Here is a 25,616-nt window from a genome sequence, read left to right as displayed (position 1 = left end):
CATCGATCTAATTAGCGAGCCAGCCAATGTGGGAGCCTTCACTGCTGCCAGGCCTGCGGATGATAGTTCGGGGCTCTGAGCCTTGGAACGACCAACTCGTCAGAATATACGGATATATCAGGTGAACTGTGATGAGGGAGAGGATCGGCAGTGATTCAGCCATCCCATCCCTGCAGCGCCTTGAAAGAAATATCGCATAGCGGAGAAATCATGCTCGAGCTGTTAATCAATCACAGCCTACGACATCGATAGAGCGAGTATCTCGAACCTGTGGCTGATTGAGGCTGACTGATGGTGAACCATCTCAGCTGAAGATTTGATAGCGCGGCCTTTATTGGATGCAGGGTCCAAGATTCAAGAGCCCGAATGAGTCTGAAATGTCTTGTGATATTGATATGGCGCTCCCTCGATGTCTGAATTAAGATGTGTTTTGCTGATTTAGGTATTGTGGCCGCGTATCGTGTCAGCTAGAAAGGCCAAAGCTCAAGCCTTGGACTGAACATGTTTGAATTGAACCGAAACTATAACGAGACGTTTGTCGAGGATGCGAAAGAGACATCACGAATAGATTCTTTGACTCTGCACCTGATATATGGCGATATGAGAAAAGGCAATCCATCAATTGTGAAACTCGACTTTACTGGTGTCCGCCAGCTGATAAGCTCTTGACCAATCATGCTTCAGAGTATCGACAAGCATAATATTATGCAGGTTATGCAAAGGCCATGATCTCGCGTCACCATTTTAATTGAGAGCCCACTAAAAACGCGTCTCCCGGGCAATGCGCGACCTAATGACGCGACCTAAACCTCTAACATCCTTCTCCCAGGCACTTTTACTAGGACCCTACATTCTCGACTTGCAATCTGAAGTTTCACAGGCCTAAAAGACGTTCATTATGGCTTCACGACCAGAGCTAAAGGTAATTATCAGTATTCAATTACTGCTTTAGTTCTCCTGCTAATTTTATGTTCAGCTCGATGACGAAGGCGGTTTCATTCGCTTCTTCAAGTCTCTACCAGCCGTTAACGAAGACACAATCCGCATCTTTGACCGAGGAGATTGGTACACTTCTCATGGCCAAGATGCCAACTATATCGCAAAGACTGTAAGTAGTCGTCCCAGATGTATCCATCACAATCCTAATTATATGCTTCAGGTCTATAAGACAACTTCTGTTGTACGACAGCTCGGCCGAAATGACCACACCGGACTGCCCTCAGTCACCATGACCATGACCGTGTTCCGACAATTCCTACGAGAAGCCCTACTCAAGTTGGGTAAGCGAATCGAGATTTGGCAGAGCGCTTCCGGCCGCATGAACTGGAAGTGCATCAAGCAAGCGTCACCAGGCAACCTCCAAGATGTAGAGGATGATTTAGGAGGCCAGATTGAGTCTGCCCCTATGATTCTCGCAGTCAAGATCTCAGCAAAAGCTTCCGAAGCTCGCAACGTTGGCGTCTGCTTTGCCGATGCTAGCGTACGAGAACTGGGCGTCAGCGAGTTTCTCGACAATGACCTATACTCCAACTTTGAGGCACTCCTTATTCAGCTTGGTGTTCGTGAATGTTTGGTGCAAGTCGACAAGGGTGAAAAGAAGGACGACAAGGAGAAGGATCCTGAGTTGGCCAAGTTGAAGAAGATCATCGACAACTGCGGTGTCGCCATCGCAGAGAGACCAGCAGGCGACTTCGGCATTCGAGATATCGAACAGGACCTGGCACGCTTACTCAAAGACGAACGATCAGCATCTCTACTACCACAAACAGACCTCAAGCTCGCCATGGGCTCCGCAGCATCTCTCATCAAGTACCTCGGCGTTCTACAAGACCCTTCCAACTTTGGCCAGTACCAACTGTACCAGCATGACCTGGCGCACTTTATGAAGCTCGATGCAGCTGCGCTCAAGGCCCTCAACCTCATGCCAGGTCCTCGAGATGGATCCAAGACGATGAGTATCTTTGGCGTTCTGAACCACTGCAAGACACCAGTTGGCAGCAGACTTCTAGCACAATGGTTGAAGCAGCCTTTGATGAGCAAGAATGAGATCGAAAAGCGCCAGCAGTTGGTGGAAGCTTTCTATGTCGATACTGAACTTCGCCAAATGTTACAAGAAGAGCACCTTCGATCTATTCCTGATCTTTACAGACTCTCAAAACGATTTCAACGAGGCAAGGCCAATTTGGAGGACGTCGTTCGTGCATACCAAGTTGTCATCCGCTTACCTGGGTTTATCGGTACTTTCGAAGGTGTCATGGATGAGAATTACAAAGATCCCCTCGACGAAGCGTACACTACCAAGCTTCGCGACCTTTCTGATAGTTTGGGCAAACTGCAGGATATGGTAGAGCAGACAGTCGATCTCGATGCTCTTGATCGCCATGAATACATCATCAAGGCCGATTTCGACAAGAGCCTGCGTGTTATTCGTAAGAAGCTAGACCAGCTCGACAAGGATATTCGAGCCGAGTTCATAGCCGCCGCCAAGGACCTAGGCCAGGAGGCAGACAAGAAGATCTTCCTCGAGACTAGCCACAAGGTTCATGGAGTGTGCATGCGTCTTACGCGACAGGAGGCTGGCTGCATCCGAAACAACTCCAAATACCAGGAGTGCTCGACACAAAAGAACGGTGTCTACTTCACTACCAAAAAGTTGCAAGCCTACCGACGCGAGTACGACCAGCTGTCTCAAAATTACAACAGGACGCAAAGCAGCCTCGTCCATGAAGTTGTTCAGGTTGCCTCCTCTTACTGTCCCGTTCTGGAACGACTTGCTGGTGTGCTTGCTCATTTAGACGTGATTGTTTCTCTCGCTCACGCCTCAGTGCATGCTCCTGAGTCCTATGTCCGACCCAAGATTCATGCTCGTGGCGAGGGCCAAACGATACTTCGCGAGGCTCGTCACCCTTGTATGGAGCTTCAAGATGATGTTCAATTCATCACCAATGATATTGAGCTTACGCGCGATAAGTCTTCGTTCCTTATTATTACCGGTCCCAACATGGGCGGTAAGTCGACGTATATTCGACAAACTGGTGTCATCGCTCTTATGGCTCAGGTTGGATGTTTTGTGCCATGTGCAGAGGCCGAGTTGACTATCTACGATTCAATTCTGGCTCGTGTAGGCGCAAGCGACTCCCAGCTCAAGGGCGTTTCGACTTTTATGGCCGAGATGCTTGAGACAGCCAATATCCTCAAGTCAGCTACCTCGGAGTCCTTGATCATTATTGACGAGCTCGGACGCGGCACATCGACCTACGATGGATTTGGTCTGGCATGGGCAATCTCGGAGCACATTGTTAAGGAAATTGGCTGCTCTGCCATGTTTGCTACTCATTTCCACGAACTCACAGCCCTTGCCGAACAGTACCCCCAGGTGCAGAACCTTCACGTCACGGCGCACATCGGCGGCACTGACGCAGCAGCTTCGGAAGCGGATGCCAAACGGGAAGTGACCTTACTGTACAAGGTGGCACCCGGCGTGTGCGACCAGAGTTTCGGCATTCACGTTGCTGAGCTGGTCCGCTTCCCAGACAAGGTGGTCCGCATGGCCAAGCGCAAGGCCGACGAGCTTGAGGACTTTACTACCAAGCACGAAGATCTGGCCTTGCAGTACAGCAAACAGGACATGGAGGATGGTAGTGCCATGCTGAAGCGAGTCCTGGTGGAGTGGAAGGACAAGGTCAAGGCGGGTGGTATGAGCCGAGAGGAGCAAGTTGCTGCTCTGAAGGAGCTTGTCGGGGCAAACAAAGACTTGCAGGCAAACCCTTTCTTCCAGTCTGTCAAGGCTCTGTAGATTTTGTAAAGAATACGCTGTTTAAAGTGATATAGCACGGCGATGGATAAAACAGATATTTGGGGGCGTTTATGGAGTCGGGATTAACCTTGGGAATACTGAGAGGGCGTTATATAGTTAGAGAATATAGTTGTTTCGAGACATTTAGCGAATCATAAACTACAGTCCGTTAATCAACACTTCGAATATAGAATGATTGGTGTATACCCAGATTTTGCTTCATTCTCGAACCTCAATATGCAGGACAGACCGGCGTGACTCATTCTATTGGCTAGCCCTTACCTTAATTCTACAACCAATTCAAGATCCCGGCTTCAATTAATACTTTCCGTCTACATCTCCATCAATTGACATTCTTATACTCATCAACCGCAATCATGTCTTCCATAACTACTCGTTCAGCAACATCCGATGACCTTCCCCAAATGGTCGAGGTTTTCTTTTCCGCATTCTCTGACTCAACCCTCAACAAGCGCTGCTTCCCTGAATCGTCTCCAGAAGTAGTAGCATGGCAAGAGGAATTCATTCGAGAAACCATCGATGACAAGAATGACAATAACGTGATCGTTGCTGAACAAGACTCCCGTATCCTCGGCTGGGCTCGCTGGGTTCGCAGAGAACACCCTCCGGCTGCCAAAAATCTTGAACGGGAATCGTTTCCTTCTTCAGGAGACCAGGAAACTGCGAGGCATTTCTTTCAGCTGAACAACAATGCAACGATCAAGTATGTCGCAGGAGAAAAGCATTGGTTCTTGAGTACGATTGCTGTGGCAAAGGCGGGGCAGCGACGGGGAGTAGGGTCTGCCTTGATGAAATTCGGTGTTGAGCGGGCTGATGCTGAAGGTTGGATGTCATATCTCAATAGCTCTCATGAGGGCAAAGGATTGTATGAGAAGTTTGGATTCGAGGTTGTTGGAACGACTGAGTTTCCTGATCTTGGTATGGTGCAGTATCATATGCGGCGAGAAGCAGTCAGGGGTTAAGATGATTCGTGGTAACTCTTTTAAAGCCATTCGAACTACATAACTATAGAGGTTGATAAGGAGAGCAAAGGAAATAATAACTTCATGACGTCTTGGTAACATGATAACAACCGACCATCCAGCAACGCCCACCGTCTTGTTTTTTGTGTTTCTTTCGTCTAAATCTTTCCGTCCAGAATCTTTTGTATCCGTAATAGATTTCTAGCGAAGCGTCACATCCGTTTCTAGTCGACCTTTATAACATATTGGTGTATACATTATCGTGAAACCAGGCCTTCACTAACCTTCTTCCACAGGCCATTGCGCTTCCAGGTCCAGTTCTTGAGGAAGGCGGGGTCCATGCCTGTCTCGAAGGCTTCATTACGGGCCTGGATCTGGGCATTGAGGAGAGCCTGGCGAGCTGAAGCACCACGGTTGTGGAGTTGAGGCATCCAGTCGATGGCATCAATGGCCAGACTGAAGCGGTCAGTCTGGTTACGGATGGCCAATTCGAGAGGAGTATCGATGTTGCCCTTCTCCTTGTAGCCACGAACATGCAAGTTGCGGCTACCAGGGCGCTTGTATGTCAGACGGTGCACCATCCAGGGGTAGCTGTGGAAGTTGAAGATAACAGGTGTGTCCTCGGTGAAGAGACTGGTCCACTCGGAATCGGTAAGGCCATGAGGATGGTCGCTGGGGTGGATCAACATGAAGAGATCAACAACGTTGACACAGCGAATCTTGAGGTCGGGGAAGTGCTCGAGCAGGAGATCGATAGCAGCCAGAGACTCGTGAGTGCTGATATCACCACAAGAGGCCATGACAAGGTCAGGGTTTTGTCCGGCGTCGGTAGAGAACTGGGGCCAGATACCAATACCCTTGGTGCAGTGCTCAATGGCAGCATCCATGGACAAGTATTGGAGATGCTCCTGCTTATCAGAAACGACAACATTGACGTAGTTGACAGAGCGAAGACAGTGGTCCATAACTGTGACAGGTTAGTTAAGCCATATTGCAGAGATCAGAAGCGGAACATACCAGAAAGCAAACAGTTGCCATCAGGGGGAAGGTAGATGCGGACGACCTCGGGGCTCTTGTTTGCGACCACGTCCAGGAAACCGGGATCCTGGTGTGTGAAACCGTTGTGGTCCTGTCGCCAGACAACAGCAGTCAGGAGGATGTTGAGAGAGGCAACCTTGGCTCGCCACTCAACCTCAAGACACTTCTCAATCCATTTGCAGTGCTATATGAATGATCAGTAGGGGTTACAAATTTAACCATGCGAGTTACGTACCTGGTTGACCATAGAATCAATGACATGGATGAAAGGCTCGTAGCTGTTGAGCAGACCGTGTCGACCACTCAGGAGGTAACCCTCGAGCCAACCCTCACAGTTGTGCTCAGAAAGCATTTCAACAACACGTCCAGCCTTTGCAAGGTTACCGCCGTTAGCATCCTCTTCAAAGTACTCGCCCATCCAGACCTTCTTGCCAGCAGCGTAGACACCGCCGAGCTTGTTGGACTCGGTCTCATCGGGGCCAAAGAGACGGAAGTTGGTCTGGTTGGCGGCAATGACGTCCTTGAGGAAGACAGCCATGTTGGTCATGCTGGCGTTCATAACATTTCCGGGGCTATCGACCTTGATGGCATAGTCTCTGAAGTTGGGCATCTTCAGGGGCTTCCTGAGCTGACCACCGTTGGCAACAGGGTTGGCGCTCATTCGTCGGTTGCCTTCAGGGACAAGAGCACGGATGGATGCAATAGGTGCACCCTTGTCATCGAATAGACGTTCAGGCTCATAGCTTCGCATCCAGTCCTCGAGGACCTTGAGGTGAGCAGGGTTGGTAGCGGGGTCTGAGATAGGAACCTGGTGAGCACGCCAGTAGCCCTCCAAGTAGTTGTCGTCGACCTTGCGGGGAGCGGTCCATCCCTTGGGACTTCGGAGAACGATCATGGGCCACAGAGGTCGCTGGGCGTCGCCAGAATCGCGAGCCTCCTTCTGGATTTTTCTAATCTCGTCCACGCAGTGTTCGAGAGTAGCGGCCATTGCCTGGTGCATAGATTCGATGTCATCACCCTCGACGAAGTATGGCTGCCAGCCGTAGCCAATGAAGAGGCATTCAAGTTCTCGGTGGGAGATTCGGGCAAGGACAGTAGGGTTGTTGATCTTGTAGCCGTTGAGATGAAGAACAGGCAGGACAGCACCATCAACAATGGGGTTGAGGAATTTGTTGCTGTGCCAGGCAGTAGCAAGAGGGCCAGTCTCAGCCTCACCATCACCAACCATGGTAAGAGCAATGAGGTTGGGGTTATCGAAGACAACACCGAAAGCGTGCGAGATAGAATATCCTAGCTCACCACCCTCATGAAGGGATCCGGGAGTTTCGGGAGTGGCATGCGAACCAATTCCTCCAGGGAATGAGAAGCTCTTGAAGAACTTTTGCATACCCTCATCATCAAGGGTCTTGTCGGGGTAGACTTCAGAGTAGACACCCTCAAGATAGGATTGAGAGAGGACAGCAGGAGCACCATGTCCAGGACCAGAGATGAAGAGAGCGTCAAGATCGTGCTTCTTGATCAGACGGTTAAAGTGCATATATGTGAAGATCTGGCCTGGAGCAGAGCCAAAGTGACCGAGCAATCGAAGCTTGAGATGATCGGCTTTGAGTGGTTCTCGTAGAAGAGGGTTCTCCTTGAGATAGATCATACCCAGGGACAGGTAGCAGCTGGCCTTGAAAAAATCATTGTACTGCTGAATATCCTCTTTGGAGAGGGGCTCGCCCTTGACAGTTGAACGAGCAACGCCAAAGGGCGAGATGGATTTGACTTCCTCCGACATTGGTGGGAAGTATTAGGGTATATGAGAGATGAGGTTGTATAAGAGTTGTAAGTGAGGTGAACTCTTCGGATGAGAGATGGGAAGGGAAGAAGAAAAGAGGATTATGTGCAGAGCTCCCAAGACTTCTTATATGAGGAGCCAGAAGGGTCGCCAAGAAGGAGGAAACGTAGAGAGCTGGACATACAGTATAACGGGGAGTGCGGTGAAAGAGGAAAGACTATACCTACCTTGCCTCTCGTACCTGACCTATTGCAGTATCTAACAGGCTTAGTTTGAGCTCTTCGCCGCAGATTGGGTAGGTCAAACCAATGATCCATTGTCCATGGAGCTACCTTACGTAGGTAGGTATGGATAGACAGCCGTTGACGAGATCAGCAGAGGTTACAGTAGAACGGTGATCCAAATGAAAACGGGCAAAGAAGGGATAATGTTTGCACGGCTGAGGGCGTGGACGTAAACTATCCATCGTAACGGATGGCATGGCACGACAGGTAGTAACTGTAACTGGACGGCTTAGACGCAAACGCAGAACAGCACCTCACAGATGGGCAAGATAGTGGCGCGCGTGGGGGACGTTCCGCCGTCTATCCCCCAAGGGGCACTCAAGAGCGGACGAGGACCAGGAAGACGGACCGGACAAGAGAGCACGGGAATGGGATGGGCAGCGAAGTGGTCTGCGGTATCAGTTGGACAAAGGAGGATCAGTCTAGATAGCAGACCATGCCATGCCTAGCTTGAATGTTGGTACATAGCCATAACAGCCATCCATCCGTAAATTGATATTAGCCAAGAAAGAGTAAAAATGTGGATAGTCTTGACACGTTTTGAGTCTCTGACTGGTGACGCTTGTTGTTGAAGGAAAGTGGTCTGATACATTTTGATAATGTTTCTTGCAGCCACCGACAGGCACGGCATGGCTAGCGCCACCTCCCTGTGTAAGTAAATCACTACCTTAACCAGAGCAAATTATTGCTCAAGGTACGAGGACAGTAATCACTACTAAAGTCAATCGTAGATGAGAAACAGTGTCGCAACTCTTTCAGATTGCGGCTGAACTCGCAGATCCGAGGCTGGCCTAGACAGTCTGGTTGGCAGTACTGTTCAGTGACAATGATGATTGATAGCATCTGATTCGCGAGGATAAAACCGACATGTTGAAACAAGCCCCCCAAGACAGATGGCATGTTGCCTAGTCGGGCCTTATTTCTGGTTAACACTCGAGGGTCTTTCGCAGCGGCATAATCAATAGGTAAGATGACCGAATTTGCAGGGCTCGAGCTTGCAGGATACGTTTGACATCTGACAAGCAGGGGACGAAGCTGGAGAATGGGGAGCTTTTGATTGGGGCCCCGGGGGGGAAGAATTAGAATTCGACAGGGACAAGGATGTTGGTGTTGACTGTAGAAATCCACTGCAGGATCGAGACCAAGACGGGAGGAGGAGAGAGTAGAAAGTCTCAGTGGCAGGACCCGGCCGCTGGTGGAGTCCTGCTTACGGTTTAGACGGCTGCTCTTGCCGCAAGTACAAGACCGTATCGATGCAGTACCTGCCTCGGCGTGTCTATGCAGTATGGGCAGGAGGTATCCAGACCCTCATTCCAAGTACCGACTGTGGCTGGTCCAAGATCGGATGTTAAAAAAGATTCGAGGCAATGTCATGATACTTCACCCTAGCCTCAATTTCACGAGAATTGCCCTTCCTCTCTAATCGTCATGACAGCACCAAATCTGACCTCGCATTCTCTAGATGGCCGGGGGGAACTCACCCGACATGCCGTGTTGGTGGTCTGAAATGCAGCCCGAATTGACCGTCGACCAGCCGATTGGATTCATGGAGACGACCAAAGAACTGGGAAACTCTGAAAGAGTCATATTTTGTGGCATGCTTTATGATTTTTGATAATTCATGCAGTCTGTACTACCTGACTGCTGCAACGTAGGGTTACGCACGTTGCGCCGGTGCTTCGTCACCTTCTCGTCTCGTCTCGTCTCGTCTCGTCTCGTCCAAATCAACTCACCTCGAAACGAACCAACCCAACGGCCTGACCGAGTTGTTGCATACTTTGGGTCGCTGAACCCCCGACTTCTGAGGTCATATCAAAACCCTCTTGCATTATCCTTCGTCTCTTTCGGTCTCCTTATGGTCAATCGCTACTCCTTCTTTTCCCTGTCTCTCCAGTCGATCAACAAGGACCTCTCTTGGTTCTGAGCTTTCTGGGGAATAGATGAGATGCTATGATTCAATGTCCTATCCACTTGTCTCCTTACATGCGAAGTTTCTGTCCCTCTTGACCATGCCTTCTCCGGACACGCCCTTCCAGCAAGGGTGTTTGTTGCTCGCTGAGGAGAAGGGATCTTTTGGGTTTTTGACTTTTGCGTCGTTCTCGTCTTATCCGATGTGACCGAAGCTACATACATACATACAGTTGTACTGTACTGATGAGCGTCTAGTTCCATGGACCCCATGCACGACACCCGCTCGACCCTGATCTGATATTACGTCCTTCGCGAAAGCGATCCGCAAAGGATGAGGGGAAAGGATTCGAGCTTACTATCGAAGGGCCCATCAAGGGAACCTCAGCCGGTACCAGCTTGAAAATTTAATCTCGATTTATTTACAGAGTACTGGCTGGGAAATTGCCATGAGACGTGGATAGTAAGTTACTTTACTGTATGAGAGGTGAGAGCTGTTTTGAGAAACAAGCTACCCCTCATTATTCTCCCGTCCAGTCCGTCCTAAGCTAAAGACTCCGACTCCCGCCGGATCCGATCGTGCTTTGGTTCAGCCACCAACCAACCTTAAAGGATAACGATGAGAATTGGGAAAGAACCTCGCCGCGATGGGTAACTTTTCAGAATCCCATTCCGGCGTGTTATTCCCATCTCTGTGGTTCATAGGGTTGCTTCACGTAGGGCTTGCAGAAGAGAATACCAAAATTGGTGTATAACACGGGCTGGCTACGGTACACGACAGCAACATCATAATATATCATATCATACCATATGTCGTTAGACCAAGGGCTGAAGAAAAGCGGTCTTTGGCGGATCTTGAGCCTTCAAGTGCTGATCTCGTCCTCAAACGACAGGCTGTATCAAGTTTCTTCTGTGTTGGGAATGAGACCAATTGGATTTCCGGATCCTTGTTTATTGTCCCTGTCCATGCCCCTGTCAGACGTTGCAGGTTGATATGATCTGATATGATCTGAGCCGAGTCATTTTTAGAGCATCGGTTTTGTTTAACAGAAATTGAGCATTTGCTTTTTATCTGTTGCCATGGATGAATATGCGAGTAACAATGAAAAGATGCTCTGTTAATGGAAATTGTTATGATGTAGTGAGGCTGGAATCACATGTTATCATGAGCAGTCTATGGATCAGCCCAGGGTTCGCAACGCTGATGGGTAATGTTTTACTTACCCCATTTGCAACGGTAGAGAAGTCAATGCATGCGATTATCCATGGTCGTAGGGAAGAAGCAAACATGTGGTATCAACGTCTATAAGTCCATTTCCCCCGCATTCAGTATTTAACCATAAATCAGTATTTAAAGACTTGCCATGCCCTGTGGTAAAGATAACGGCCCTTTTGAGGGTACTCTTATTGATCTATCTATTGGACCATATTATACTGTATCTAGGTAGTGTGGCATGATCACCCATCGTCATAGCCAACTGTGACGCTCTTAAAACCCCGAGCGGCAATAAATGGAATGCTTCCCCAGAAACAGAAACCGAACGTTTCTGCATGTCTTTTGACTTAAATCCTCCAATGAATGGCTCACCGAAGCCTGACGTAACGTAACGCGCCCCCGCGCCATTAGTTGATTTATTTAGAGGTTTTATATACCACACTTCTCCATCTCCATCTCTGTAACTTTGATGTGTAAACATTTCCAAGACCTACAATATCATTCAAAACAACGAAATCTGTTTGATCATTACAATGAATCCAGTTACTGACGTTGCGCATCGTCCTGAGACACCAAAACCAGACCCGCCTGTCATTCCGAATGAACCAGACGTGCCAGGCGATGATGGAATTACCGATTATCTGCAGTAAATACAGCAGAATTTGATTATTAACCAATATCTATTGTTTTATGGTAGGATTCCAGATGAGAAATATTGTTTCTTGACTGATCAGAGATGATTAGCATGGATCAAATTGATGAGATGCTCTGGCTTTCCATGGCGTTTTTGGTATGAAGGCGGGGGATACAACAATCATCCCACTGTACGAGATTGCATTGCGATTCTGTTTATTTTTCCTTCTCTTTGTTGATTATTGCCGTGATTTTGATTTGTTTGACTATTGGGTTTTCTTTGAGTGATTAGGTTAAACCTATTGTACACGTCTAGGTTAGGTATTGGACCACGGACACTGAAGGTCATATTGGGAGGCAACAGGTACAAATTGTGAATGCAAATTATTTGAAAAAGTCCATCAAGGTCCTTTGAAACGTGCGAGCCATGAACCGATGCAAAGAAAAAAGTATGGCCTCTCTACTGTTAAACATCCATGCCTAATTGCTTCTACCGTTACTATAGAGCTAGTTGGTGAAGCCCGCCTACTGGTGTTTTGATTATGATACTCTACGTCATTGTATACAACAACCTCATCTCATCACAGGTCTTCTCAAATCCACCATCAACATCTTCCGCACCACGAACGAAAAAATTGACTTTGTTGTGAATTCTGACACGTCAGCTAAACCTTACTCTATTCTTTTCGCTTCTAGAACTTTCTGCTCTCACTAGCCTCAAGGCGAGCATCACCGAAACCATGAGCGAAGAAACTTCGAATCAGCCTCACCGTGCGAGCTCTCTCACCCCTGAGATGATCGATTTCGCCAGTAGAATGTACGATGCTGCTAGGAAAGGCGACGTAGCTACCCTTGAGCAAGCTCTCCCTGCGGGCCTGCCCCCTAACCTCACAAATGATAAGGGCGATACTCTGGTATGACACTTCAGCGTAACTCCACTACCGTAGCTGAGAACTCCCATACTGACAATGGAAAGCTTATGCTGGCAGCTTACCATGGTCATGCGGATCTGGTCAAGGTTCTCATTCAGCACGGAGCTGATCCCAACCGTTTGAATGATCGGGGGCAGAGCCCCCTTGCAGGCGCAGTTTTCAAGAAGGAAGATGCTGTGATCCAAGTGAGTTAACTTTCTACTGTATAGTTCTTACTGTGTTAACCAAAACCCTGTAAAAGGAGTTGCTTGATGGAGGAGCAGATCCTGAGTATGGCCAGCCAAGTGCGTCTGAGTGTGTCACAATGTTCAAGCAGGAAGATGTGTGGAAAGCCAAATTCGAGTCTGCACCTGGAAAGGGACAGGCTGGGAAGACGAGGAGAGCAGAGAATAAGGAATGAGGGTATGGAATACTAGAAAATGAAGCTAGATGCCGTCAAGATGAATGTGCTCATCCATGTTTGGGCTGTTCTCATCTACCACTGAGTGTTGAAGGGGGCCATATATCTACAGTGGCCATATATGTACACTAGCAATATTAATGCGTTATCCTAGCTATGCGTCACTCCAGGTATTCACAGCAAAGTGTAGAACTGTTGAAGAAAAGTCACCGAATCTTCGGTCGCGATAGTTTTCATGCCCGACGAGTTCCAGTCACTCGTAAAGGGGTCGACATTCAACGTTGAAGGATTTATGGTAATAGGGAAACTGCGTTGCCATCCTTAGGGCCAACCAATATCCAGAGGGTCCATCTATATAATTTAAGAATGAGACTGCTAGGATCTTAAGAGTTAATCTTGGTCACTTACCAAGTAGGTTACTATGTTCGCCAGACATAGGGCTAAACAAGCGGGTGAGAGCGTGATCTGCTATTGACACAGTTATCCCTGAGCTTTTGACTTTATGGGATACGGAAAAGCGACCACTGACTTTGTCCAGTCTTTTATTCTGGACTACTGGAATCTTACTCCTGCCGTTGTTTCTTGACTTGACATCCCCTTCAAACATTTCAACCACCCGTCGCTACTGCCCTTTTCAGTCGAAATTCAAGGTAAGATGACTTCCTTTTTATCACCTTCACTTTTCCATCCTATCTAGGTAGGTAGCCATTACTACCGCCATATTCTGATAGTCGTCCACATGACATCCTCAACATTGCATCCAGACCACCATTAAACCCGCCGTTGCATTAAGAATATTGAACATAGACTTTGAACACTCGACTGATACTAATAATGTTATGGTATAGCAATTTCCCACCCGCCATGGCTGACAACAACCCAGACCCAGACCCTGAATCTCCTCAACAAAATGCTGCTGAACAGCCGGAAGAGGCCAAGTATCATTGTTGGAAACCACCAGCACTCAGAAAAGACCACGAAACACAATTCTGCAAAGAAAACCTTGTAGAAGTATTGGAACCGAGACTTCTAGGTGTCATGGATGCGAGATGGTCATCTAGTTTTCAGGAGGTTGTCGGAAAAAACAACGAGCGCTTCCCCATACTCGACGACAATGGAACCGCGTCTTCAGAGACACTGGCTATCGACCCGAGACTTCAAGAAGCAACTCCTCCACAAAAGGTCTTCGACTTTTTGTCTGAACCTCCGAAGCGCCCTGAAATTCCCGAACCACGGCTCGCCAACCGCTGGATCAGTGAACGGAGACTCCCTCCACTACAGCCACAACAGATATGCTGGGAGGCAGAAGACAGAACGGGCCGGGGACCCCGTTTGTTCTATTACACTCCTGCCCCCAAGGAGCAAGAACACAACGGAGTCGCTTATCCTCAGAATGGCCAAGAGCCACCAAACCGATCGCAGTACCCGCACAATCCCTACCCCTCGCCTCCAAAGCAACATGATTTCTATTCCGGAAACCCTGGACCCCATGCGAGAGTCTAGTAGGGACACAACTTGGATGTTGGGCTCTGTGTTCTAGATCGAACTTGAGCAGGCCAGTTGTACAAGCTGTGCTGATATCAGAGTAGTGGAGGGTATTCATCTCATTTGCCTCTGGGGTTAGTAGTATGTTGGGATATTGGGTCACTAAGGAAAAGGCTCCATAGCCCAGTTATATGCAGCCTTTGACGAATGGATAAATGACCTGCAGCCTGTCAAGTCCCAATACTGAATCACCCGCAAGTGGATATGCGTACGACCAGCTGTCGCCCGTTCCTCTAAACATTTAGTATGCGCCCCAGAGTTAAGGAGTTATACATTTGACTCTTGATTCACGTGGGCATGAAGAAAGGCCATCACCGTCCAACCGTTCGTTTCATTCACCCCCACTCTACCCCAGAAATATATAACGCCAATCAGCCCGAAAGCTGTAATCCCATAATGCGCCGTCGCTCTCGTACTTCAAAAGCGTATAATCCCAAAACCCACCACTAATACATGCGAAAGAAGAAAGTTCGAAGTGCATTTTCTACCCTATTTCAATCCATATTTGAAGCTTGCTTATTTGAAAGACTTAATCCTGTGGTACAATGCTGTGTCGTAAAAGTTGTAGTTTGGGTCGAGTTCACAGAACGGATGTTGTGAAAGAAGCACGTCTGCTGTAGGACGGTCGAAGGGGTTTCTGTTGACTTGTTAGCATTGCTTGCAAAGCTGTGGGTGTAGAACTTACACTTGGAAACAATCCATCATAAAAGCCACAGCCAATGGGCCAAGCGTATCCTGGATGTCCTCGGGGATCGGTGGTCTCTCGCCATTGGCGATCTTGTAGATGGCACCAACGGCCTCCTCCTTAGCCCAAGGGCGTTTGCCAGCAAACATCTCCAGAACCACACAGCCCAAACTCCAAATATCTACCTTGGCGCTGTAGCCTTCTCCCTGTGATCGAATGACCTCGGGGGCCATCCAAAAGACTGAACCTTGCATCGAATTGGTCTTGTCATTGCCGTAGATGTTATCAGTCTTCTTGGAGATACCGAAATCACTGATCTTGCAAGTTCCGTCCAGATCGAGCAGAATATTGTCGGCCTTAAGATCACGGTGCAGAATACCCTCTCGGTGCAGATAAGCCAGACCTGAGAGTGTTTGTCGTGTCAACGAAGAGACGACAGACTCTTCAAACTTGCCATGCTTTCGCAGACACGATCCAATACTGCCACCGGAAATATACTCGAGGAAAATGCTGATGCTGGTTTCCTTTCGCTCGCAACCCAGGTACTGCACAATGTTGATATGGTCCAAATGCTGCATAGTGTCGATTTCCTGGTCGAGCGCTGCAACGAGCTCCTTCATCTTGTTCTTGTCTCCACCAGCGGCCTTGGGATTGACTTCGACTTCCTTTACAGCCAAGAACTCTCCAGTAGTAGCATTCATACCCAGGTAGACACGACCATAAGTACCCTTGCCGATAAGCTGACCCTTGAACCACCTAAATGTCGTCTGTCGCTTCGGTACCGTATCTTGAGGGATTTGGGGCATGACGACACTACCTCGTCTGTCTGGTCGAATCTGCACAATGTTGGCGTTGAACATCTTGGTGCTCTTCCGGCGCATGATGTTGGTTGTGGCTGTCTGTCCTTTGCCTTGGCTGGTCGAGTTTGTTCGCTTGTTGGCTTCGTGTGCACCACGTGCAACTTCACGAATAGACTTCATACGACCAAGACCACCTGAGCGTCGGATACTCCTCTGAGCTACTGATGTAGGTCGCTGTTGATCAAGGGCCTTCAGAGTCGACTCATCGGAGCCGAGAGTGTCATTTTCGTTGTAAAGAGACGGTGTTCGAGAAGGTGGAATCGCGGCAGGTGGTGCTTGCTGGGCGTAGTTCGATACTGCTGGCTGCGGCGGTGCCGCATTTTGTGCCTGTTGCTCAATATTTGTCTCTGAGCCCTCAGCAATCGGAGATGGTGGCATTCCACCCTCGCCAGGCTCGTCAAGTACAGGTTGATCAAGATCCAAGTTGGGGAAGAAGTCGTCGAGGTGGTTGATAAGGGCGTCCGTGGGAGGTCGGTTAGCCCAGACATCCTTCTCAATGAACGATTTTCGTCGACCAAGCTTGCTTTCTTTGTCCTTCTCTTCGGGCTCCCATGTTTCAGAGCGAGGTGTCGTCGGTTTCTGCCCACGATCTGCGTCCTCGTTATTGCCCAGAGTCACTCCACTTCCATAAGATTTGGGCGATTCAAAGGCAACAGACAGACCCTTCTTTGAGCGCTCTGTTTTTACAACAAGACTTGGACGTTGGCCATGGCCATTTGCATTCCCATTCGCGGCAGCAGCTTTGCCCTTGTTACGATTAGCAATCGGAATCGCGAAAAGCCCATCATCAGAATCATCTCCACTGTCATCGTCAGCTGGTTGTGCTGGGGCTGGCTTTGCGAACTGCACATCCGAGTCTTGGAACTCTGGTTCTGGTCCATGGGAAGCACGTCGTTGGGTAGATGATTGTTGACCCGGTGGAAACGAGGGCCTGGGACGATTCGAGTTGGGGCTCATCTCAGCAGGAGATGTGGCCCGGGGGACTGTTGCATTGAATTTAGCATCTACTGTAGGGCTGGGACTGAGCAGGAAAGATGAATCGCTGGGCGAGTAATCTGGTACAATGAAGGGCAGGTTCTTCTTGCTCCAGGTTACGTTACCCGAGGTCGATTTCGATGATGAAGTCGTACTAGGACTGCCTCGACCTTGAGAGGGTTCAACGCTAGAGAAGGTGTCCTTACCTCCAGGGATCGAATGTGTTGATGATCGAGAGGGGGACGAGGCACGGCCGTTCTTCGCAGATTGTCCGATTGCGCTTAGGTTTCTACCCATGCCTGCGAGGGCGGCTCCAATGCCAGGCGATGGTGAAGGTGTTGGCTTGTTGGTTCTCTTTGTCTTCTCCGTCATCTCGTTTTCTGGGTAGCGCTTTGAAGGATATCCCTCCAAGCTGCTGCTAGAGGTTCGCATACTTGCCCCAGTCTTTCTGCTCAACGAGTTGGCTTTGATCAAAGTCGCAGAAGGATCACTGGGTGGTGCAGGAGGTCGCCTCTGAGGGAACAATGGTTCAGGTCGCTTATCCTCGTAGGGTGACTCGCGAGGTTGGTCAAAATCGACGTTTCGACCCACGATGCCAGGTCCGAGTGTTTCTGAAGGGCTGCCCTTCATTGCTGCCTGCTTCCTCTTGGCCAAATACTCTTGTTGTTTTCTTTCCATTTCGGCTCTGTATTGTTTTGCCTCTCGTGCCACCTTGTCCTCGGCCTTTTCGTCTGTCAAGGTGTTGGATCGTGAGGTTGGAGGTGATGAACTAGAACGCTGTCTGCTATTCTGTTGAGCATCTTCAGTAGTCGTTCCGGGAGTAAGGTAACCAGGAGACAAAACTATAGGAACCTCAGGCTTGGCAGGACCACTGGAAATGGGGGCAACTCCTGGGGGTGTTACAAAGAACTTGAGGGTACCAAGAGGGTCGCCTTTCGCTCGCTTGACGGTGACCAAACTCGGGTCGTCCAGAGGATCCACGTGTTCAAACTTGCCAACCTCTGTAAGATAGATGTGCGAGTTTTCATAATCGCCCAGACCCAGGTGCATGCATATCACTTGACGCACTTCAGTTGCTGTCTCTGCCTCAGTGATATCACACATTCGGTAATTCCAGTAATCCATAGTGGCAAGGACATATGTCCTCACAGCGCTGATCCTTTTCTGTCGTAGGTTCAGAGTGTTGCCGTTTCTATCATCGCCCAATGTCGAGCCAGAGAGATCAAGATTGGTATCACTTCCATTGGTTCCTCGAACACCCAACCCAACAGGTCGGATAGATCCTTGTGGAGAAACAGGCGAAGCTTCCATTTCTTCGGGGGACGGATATGCACCATCATCTTTTGTTTGCCTCTTTTTCCTGGATAGAAAGCTGAGAAAACTCTTAGAATCTTTAGCTGAAGAAGGGGTTTCTCCGCCTGCTGACCTATCTCCTCCATCTGAGGGAGAGTGGCGTGATCGCGCATCATGGTTTCGGGAATGAACAATATCCCCTAGGTTCATGTTCCGACCGAGTAGTGAGGCGGCATCTGATGGCACACCGGATCCATATATAGCTGCATTAGAGGCCACTGAATCCAGGCTGCTCCTGGAGCGATGGCCAGCTTTTATTGCACTAGGTGATTGGGCGAGAACCGGCGTAGTCGTCGAAGTATATAGTGATGGAGGAATGCCTGGACTGCCAGTAGGACTCGCCGAGTGAATAGCAGGAGCACGAAATGTGGCCTCGCTGGACTCACTGACGTTAGGACTGTGACGGCGCGCTCCCTCCGTATCAACATGCTTCAGAATATTGCGATGATTAGACTCAGAGTTAACGTTGGAGGCGCTAATGCTGTTTGGTAATGTAGTAGATCTTGTTTGGGAAAATCTGCGACTGCTAAAGCCAGGACCAGGAGCATTGAGAGGTGTCTAAGAGAAAGTCAGTAAGAATTCGGCATTTATGATACCAATTGGGGTCAACAAACATTAGGCGAGTCCATGGGATCAGTTCCAGCGCTTGGTAGGTTGTTCCCATGTCCGCCGTTGAGGGATTCTTTCCGGGCGTGGTTCGTTGAAACTTTAGACACATCAGCGGGTCGACCAGTTACGATGCTTCGAATTAGTCTTCGCATTCGCTTGCCCTCTTCCCGCTCTCGTGGCTGATCCCACCCGGTTCGACTGTTGGTACACTCCTGGGCGAGCCTGGGATACACTTGCTGATGCATCATACCAAAGTTACCACGTCCGCCGTGGCCACTGCCGAGTTCGAGAAACTGCGCCCCGTGAAGGTTGAGGGCTCTGAAGGTCTCCTGCCAGTCTTTGGAGAACTGGTTCTGGGCCAACCAAATCAGCACGGTATCTAGAGGCCACTGGGCAGCGATTTCTGGTGGGATGGAGCCGGGAGGGGTGGCGTTTGAAGAATTGGAGGTGCCGCGCGGCTGGGTGTTATTGGTAGTATAGAGGCGCTCTCTCGTAGCCTCGTCCATGGAGGTTGTGGCATTTGTGTCAGTTCCGCTCTGTGGCGTTGTCACAGGCCGTGATGTCTGCGAGTTGACAGTCAGGGTTGGGTCTTCGGGTCCAAAGGCGGGGATACCAACTCCCTCTCCGTACGTGTCGCCCTGCGGAATGTAGGTCGCACTCATGGCCTCATTCGGCGGGGGAGGTGGAGGGATAGAGACTGTTTGCCCAGCGGCGATCTGAGCGTGTAACTTTGGGTTGTACGGCTGGTGCTGGCTGCTGGGCGGCGGTGGGGGGATGTTGAATCCTGACCGGCCGTCGTACATGCGCCCAAAGGCACCGTGCCACGGAGGTTGCTGGCCGAGGGCACTGGCGGGAGGCGGACCGGGAGGTGGGGGGATCCCAACGCCGGAGGAGCCCGGAGCCGTGTTATATCGAGGAAGCGGCGGCGGCGGAGGTAGGTTCATCATGTTGGGCATATGACCGGTATTCGGACCTCCCATGGGGGGCGGCGGCGGCGGAGGGACCTGGTAGGCCCTCGTGGGATCGGTGCCCGAGACATGTCTCTGGTTTGCCTGATACATGATGGACGGCGCGGGGGGCAACCCGCCTCGAGGAACAAAGTGGGCAGAGTTGTTGTCGACAGCAGACGGCGGCGATATGTGTTGTCGAAGAAGAGAATTAGGTGTATGCGATGGAGACGTAGAAGCAGAAACAGAAGCACCAGCAGCGGCGGCAGCAGCAGCGCTGGCGCTAGTGGTCGAAGCCCTTGGACGTAAGCTCGAAGAAGATGAGACAGGGTGGAGGTGGAGGAATTGAGCCTGCTCAGCGGTCGTTATGTCGGAGGAGGATGGGCCCAGGGGCCGGGGTCGAGCGAGGTTGTGATTGTGATGGTGCGTTGTTGCAGGCGGATGCGCATGCGCGGGAGGATAGGAAAAAGACGACGGCCCCGTCGAGGAGGATGAGGACGAAAGGGCATAGGCTGGAGGTTGGTCGTGGTTGTTTGAAGTCGAAGTCCCGTCGACAAGGGCCAGGTCCTGAAGACTGGGTCTCGAAGAGGAACGGAACCTGGCGGTTGCAAGTGCCTGAGCCTTAGCCTGGGCTTGGCTGTGAAGAGAAGCGGCGGTGATCTCTGGACTGGTCGAAGTCACGGTGTTTGTGATGAGTTCTTGGGACTGAGGCTGAGTTTGAGATCGAAAACCCTGAGCCCGAGCCTGAACGTGAACCTGAGCCTGCTGTTGCGCCTGGGCCAAAGCTGCTGGTGGCAGGTCGAAATTGGTAGCGGGACGGTTAACCCGTCGCAAGCTATCGCTACCCTTCATGGCTTGTATCTGCGGTGGAGTAACATGTCGAGGTGGGTCGTCTTGACAAGGATCCTGGGGGCCTGGGGGGCAGACCAGACCAAGCTAGGACAGAGTAGGATGCTGAGATGTCAGGGATTGTTCCAGTGGAGGAGTGAATGGCAGATGGGCGATTGTGGGTGGACGAGAAGCGGCGACAAGCTGACAGTTGAGATGTATGTGTATGGGATGGATGGTATAAGATGGACAGTGAGAGAGGAGAGAGAACACGTGCAATGGATGATGGTTTTTTGTTTAAACAAAGAGACGGACGGGAAAAGCGACTAGACTAGATTAATAGCGCTGTAAGACCCTATCTGCTTATGGACTTGGGTACGGTACGGTACGGATACTATGCGCCGTGATCTTTGTCCTAAGCCGTTTCGATAAAGGGACGGGAAACTCTGTTTTCTCCTCAGATCTCCTCACCAACAAAGCCACAGCCATAGCCATCGACCTGCTGCGCCGTGTCCTCGTCGGGCATTTCAGCCTTCAGCTAAAGGGCGTCTGGCGCTTAGCGACAGCTGAGATGGTGTGTAGAGAGTGTGAATACCACCTTCAGAGTGCAGACGACATACGCTAGTTTCTGATCTCTAGCAAATCGGCATGATCCCCAAGTCGCCTGTCTTGGGTGATGGGGGCACCAATTGTCGACTCTATTTATTATTCTTTTAATTATCAATGGCTCATCGAAAGTGTTACTGTAGCAGTAGTAGTGGCAGTAAATCGTATCAAGGCTAATCAAGCACGTCAATGATCAACTCCTTGCTTGCTACACGCGACATACAGCAATAGCGCTACCATAATAAGCCCTGGCTCAGCCAGCCTGCCCGCGCTCTCCATCTTCCCCTCCATCAGAAATACCCTGGCTTGACTAGTAGCCTAGTAGGGGGAAGAAAAAGTTGATAGTTGAAGCTTGGGCTTTTTTATATAACAATTCCTCTCCAGGCCCAGATAAAATTTATAGAAAAGTAGGCCGATGAATCCTGTTGTCACTGAATCTATCAATGTCTAATTTTTAGTTAGATTAAACTCCTGTCATGGTAATATACCATTATCATGAACAATTTCTAGATCTCATCTTTTTCTTCCCCTAAGAGAGGGGCTGCTTTTGTACACGGAACCCCTGGCCAGGAATCCATGGCAACTCGGATATCAGAGATCATCAATACGAGACTGTTCCTGACTAGACGGCACATCGAAGTTAATTCACGGCAAGGAAAAAAAAGTCTCCTGACCCAGGGCGGTGGAAATCTCCACCAGATAACCATTCCCTCGGCTCTTCGAATTATCACGGATAAAAGGGCCCCCTTTCTGTGGCGTCGCACTAAAGACATGGCTCTTTATCAGAAACTCTTTACTCTGCCGAGAGTGGTAAGGACATCGCGGCACAATCATCATAGCGTCCGGAGAATCGATTGATCACAGACAAGTGCTTCGTAGTCAAGATGTATGTATGTACGTCGTTCAATAGCGTTCGTTGTCTTCGTATCGAAATTACCCAATCGTAAAGCCAATTTCCCATGAGCTTGGACTATCCGAGTATACCATATACATAGTAAACTTTCCCACGGCAACGGTTTCAACTTCCATCTCAACGTGTCCAGTTGAAAATGTAGTTGTTCTTAAACATTACAGATCTAAACGCCCGTGTCCCGTAACATGCTCGCCCGACGTAACTCAAATAGTAATCCATGCGCTTACATACGCGCCTCATCAAACCAAGGCTCAGCTCACATAACACTGCAGCTTCCAAAGTTAAACCCATAGCCCTGCTGGCACTGCTCCAGATAACCAGCATCCTCTTCAGATCCTACAGGAACATTGTATTTCCGTGCAAGACCCGAAACTTTGAGGTTCTGTTCGCCCTCTGTATGCCACCACTTGAGCATCTGAAGTGGCGTGCCCTCGTCTTCCTCTATGCTTAGCTCCCACTTGCCTGAAGTCACAGCTACTTGGCACTGGTCCTTGGGGAAATGATATTCGGGCAAGAACACAACTGTAGGGGCGTCATCAGGTGCAGCTTTCTGTGCTTTAACCTTGAGGACATATGTGCATTGTTTCAAGTCAAATCCAGTGGACACAACGTCACCGTACACCACTGTGGGCGTTGGGCGCACATAGGCTTCAGCAGCACGGTAACCAGGGGCGTTAGTCAGCTCAGGGTCCTTAGCTGAGGGCGCGGAGCTGATTGATGGGTTGGTGAGTGTTCGTTTGAGGTTGTCGGGTGTAACGTTTCTATCGTCGGCCACGTCCTTCTTCGCATTTGTAGTAGTCGCAGTCCTTGCCAAATCTAGTGTCGACTGGGAGTATTCGGGAAGAGGAGATTCCGGAAGAGTTTTATCGTCAAGTGAAAGAATGGACAAATCCTCCCCATTCCAAAAGTCTCCCCGCGCGTGGTCGTTCCTAGCACAATATGTCCACAAGCAGTGTCCCTCGATTTGAGACCCCTCCACCGCAAAATAATTGGCATCCATTGCCGCTGACTGGCTCGAATAGTCACCTGTTTTATAGGCCTTCTTATCGTCCATATCGTATGGGATGCCGAATTCCGACAACACGCATGGATGCTTTCCGGTGCGATCGAGACCTTCCTGTCTTAATGTTGCGAGTTGGTCACGGAGGCAGTTGCGAATGGCAGTCTCTCCAATTCTGATAGCCAAAGCTGGATGCCAGTATTTGCCTCGCAGAACTCCAACCACGTCGACGTTCCATGTGCTGTTCCAATGCTTTGTCATGAGCGTAATGCCGTCGTAGTAGTGCGGGGTGAAAGCCATTCGAGGGTCGTCATCTGCGGTTCCTTTGATCTCTGGCGGCAATTCGAGAGTGGGGAATTGCATGAGCATGATGCAGTCCGAATGAACGGCTCGACAAGTCTTGACGTATTTGCGCCAGAAGTCCATGAAGTATGTGTTGGTGAACTGCGGGTAATCGATCAGTTTGCCAGTGTTGGGGTTTTTGGCAAAGTAATCCTTGCGAAGGAGAGTGTCAGTCTTGGGATCCCAAACCCCATGCTGTGCCCAAATGCACTGCCCAAGCTGCCAGCCCGGGTCGCGCTTCCACCCATATCGTGAGTCGTCGTAGTCTTCTGGCAACCATGCGATCTCGCCGTGAGGGTCCACTAGTGTGCTTCCAGTCTTGTAGGGACCGAGACCACCCATTTCCCATGTATCGACTTCACACGCTCGTCCCATACCAGTCAACATCGTCTGCCACATGGTTGGACATGTGCCCTTCTTCAGAGGGTGTTCTTTGGGGATAACAGTAAGGTCCTTGTAACCCGTCATGCCCTTGTTTGGCTCGTTCATACTCTCCCATCCAATAACGACGACGTTCTCCAAATCTCCTGCCTCATGGATTCTCTGGGCGAGTTGGCCGCATGCTCTCATGAAGTGATCCTGGAGATAATCCTGGATGTTGACGCCGTCAATAATACACTTGGGAGCGAAATCTTTACCGGCGAAGAACAGGGTGAAGATAGTTCCAGCTGCTAGTCTGTAGTAGTTTGTCGACCAAATCATCTTTGGAAATTCTTCGGGATTTGGGTAAGTGTTCTGAACAATAGCGGCTTCAGTCGCAGCGAAGCTCTGTGGGTTAAGACCACATGCATACAATGTCCACAGCGGTGCTCCTGAACCGCCGGTGAAACGAGACCAAACGTCCTGGTGAGGATCCATAAATATATAGAAGCCATATTCCTTCGCTATCCTCAGGATATCGATTGTGTGCTGAATAAAGTCCTCGTCATATTTACCAGGACCTGCCGCCTCAAGCGCCTCCCATGTAAAGATATAACGGATAGTGTTGAAACCGTATCGTCTCAAGCGCGCAAAGTGAGATCGCGCATCTTCCTTAGGGAAAGGGCGCTGATGGAAAGTCACGTTATCGCCGTCGAAGAAGTCGGTGGGAACATGGGATGGCTGGTCGGGTTCGCTTGGAAGTTTGGCATCGGCGGCGAGATTGATACCGCGAAGGACGACTTGACGGCCGTGACCGTCACGGAACTGGCCGTCTTCAATCAACAAACGAAAAGACGACATGGTTTGTCCTTCTATAGACTACTATGTCGGTGTCGAAAGAGCGGGATGGGTGAAGAAATGAGGGAAACTGGGAAGAGTCCAGCCAAGCTAAGTACGTTAGCTGGGGGCAACGCTTGACGATGACGTTCAAGGCTTGTCTCCTGGGGATGACAGGGGTGAGAGGACCCCTGTTAGTCAGCAAAGATACGGATATTTTGACGGTCAATAGATGTATTAGAGCTAAAGATTATAATAGATGGGAGTTCGTGAAATTGAAAGGGAGTAGAAAAAGTTCAAACCGTTAGCCGATACACCTGCAGAGTCATGAACGTCTGTCTACTGGTTCGCTGTTCCAGGTCATGAGGGTCATGGACATGAACGGTTCGTTCACAGTTCCCCCACCTTCCGGGGTTTATCTTGAGTCCGAACATCAGCCGACAGGGTCCGTATTCGCTCAGTAAAGAGGGTAAGCCACTTTCAATAAATAGACTGACAGATATGATATGAATATTCATAGACGTCATGGGAATGAGCATGAATCGTAAAGCTGAGACAAGACATAATATGAATTTAGAGTATTTATGATCCGCAACCAGGATTATAGATAAAAGCATGACCGTCTTGATCGTGTCTCAAGACTAAAATAACAATCCCCATTAGATAAAGTCGTGCCTCATTCAAGATGACAGTCAAAGCCGAGAATACGAAGCCGCGGATATAGAGCGCGAATAAACTAGCAGGAAATACCACGCAAGACGTCGGACATGTTCCCATTTGCACGGT

The 25,616-nt window shown here is 49.7% G+C and overlaps 7 protein-coding genes across 7 annotated transcripts; 4 read left to right on the top strand and 3 right to left on the bottom strand.

Annotated features, from left to right (window-relative positions):
* Window positions 1-898: 898 nt before the first annotated feature.
* On the top strand, window positions 899-3,796 carry FIESC28_03068 (uncharacterized protein; the record flags this gene model as incomplete). Its single annotated transcript, XM_031157217.1, has 3 exons — window positions 899-922; window positions 977-1,108; window positions 1,160-3,796. 3 exons carry the CDS (start codon window positions 899-901, stop codon window positions 3,794-3,796), a joined length of 2,793 nt encoding a protein of 930 aa, XP_031018759.1.
* Window positions 3,797-4,173: 377 nt separating this feature from the next.
* Window positions 4,174-4,779, top strand: FIESC28_03067 (uncharacterized protein; the record flags this gene model as incomplete). The annotated part of the gene is made up of 1 exon (XM_031157216.1): window positions 4,174-4,779. The coding sequence occupies one exon, from the start codon at window positions 4,174-4,176 to the stop codon at window positions 4,777-4,779; it is 606 nt and encodes a 201-aa protein (XP_031018758.1).
* A 224-nt stretch (window positions 4,780-5,003) lies between these two features.
* FIESC28_03066 (uncharacterized protein) lies at window positions 5,004-7,597 on the bottom strand (the record flags this gene model as incomplete). Its single annotated transcript, XM_031157215.1, has 4 exons — window positions 5,004-5,012; window positions 5,064-5,746; window positions 5,797-6,001; window positions 6,053-7,597. The coding sequence occupies 4 exons, from the start codon at window positions 7,595-7,597 to the stop codon at window positions 5,004-5,006; spliced, it is 2,442 nt and encodes an 813-aa protein (XP_031018757.1).
* A 4,781-nt stretch (window positions 7,598-12,378) lies between these two features.
* On the top strand, window positions 12,379-12,970 carry FIESC28_03065 (uncharacterized protein; the record flags this gene model as incomplete). Its single annotated transcript, XM_031157214.1, has 3 exons — window positions 12,379-12,552; window positions 12,615-12,755; window positions 12,812-12,970. 3 exons carry the CDS (start codon window positions 12,379-12,381, stop codon window positions 12,968-12,970), a joined length of 474 nt encoding a protein of 157 aa, XP_031018756.1.
* Window positions 12,971-13,834: 864 nt separating this feature from the next.
* Window positions 13,835-14,473, top strand: FIESC28_03064 (uncharacterized protein; the record flags this gene model as incomplete). The annotated part of the gene is made up of 1 exon (XM_031157213.1): window positions 13,835-14,473. One exon carries the CDS (start codon window positions 13,835-13,837, stop codon window positions 14,471-14,473), a length of 639 nt encoding a protein of 212 aa, XP_031018755.1.
* A 558-nt stretch (window positions 14,474-15,031) lies between these two features.
* FIESC28_03063 (uncharacterized protein) lies at window positions 15,032-20,796 on the bottom strand (the record flags this gene model as incomplete). The annotated part of the gene is made up of 3 exons (XM_031157212.1): window positions 15,032-15,152; window positions 15,201-18,946; window positions 19,003-20,796. The coding sequence occupies 3 exons, from the start codon at window positions 20,794-20,796 to the stop codon at window positions 15,032-15,034; spliced, it is 5,661 nt and encodes a 1,886-aa protein (XP_031018754.1).
* A 1,751-nt stretch (window positions 20,797-22,547) lies between these two features.
* Window positions 22,548-24,854, bottom strand: FIESC28_03062 (uncharacterized protein; the record flags this gene model as incomplete). The annotated part of the gene is made up of 1 exon (XM_031157211.1): window positions 22,548-24,854. The coding sequence occupies one exon, from the start codon at window positions 24,852-24,854 to the stop codon at window positions 22,548-22,550; it is 2,307 nt and encodes a 768-aa protein (XP_031018753.1).
* Between the last annotated feature and the right edge of the window lie 762 nt (window positions 24,855-25,616).

Source organism: Fusarium coffeatum (assembly GCF_003316985.1).
Source record: "Fusarium coffeatum strain FIESC_28 chromosome Unknown BRIP53273_contig_65, whole genome shotgun sequence".
Classification (NCBI taxonomy): domain Eukaryota; kingdom Fungi; phylum Ascomycota; class Sordariomycetes; order Hypocreales; family Nectriaceae; genus Fusarium; species Fusarium coffeatum.
The sequence above is the reverse complement of the archived record's forward strand: the minus strand, read 5'-3'. Positions and strand labels throughout refer to the sequence as shown.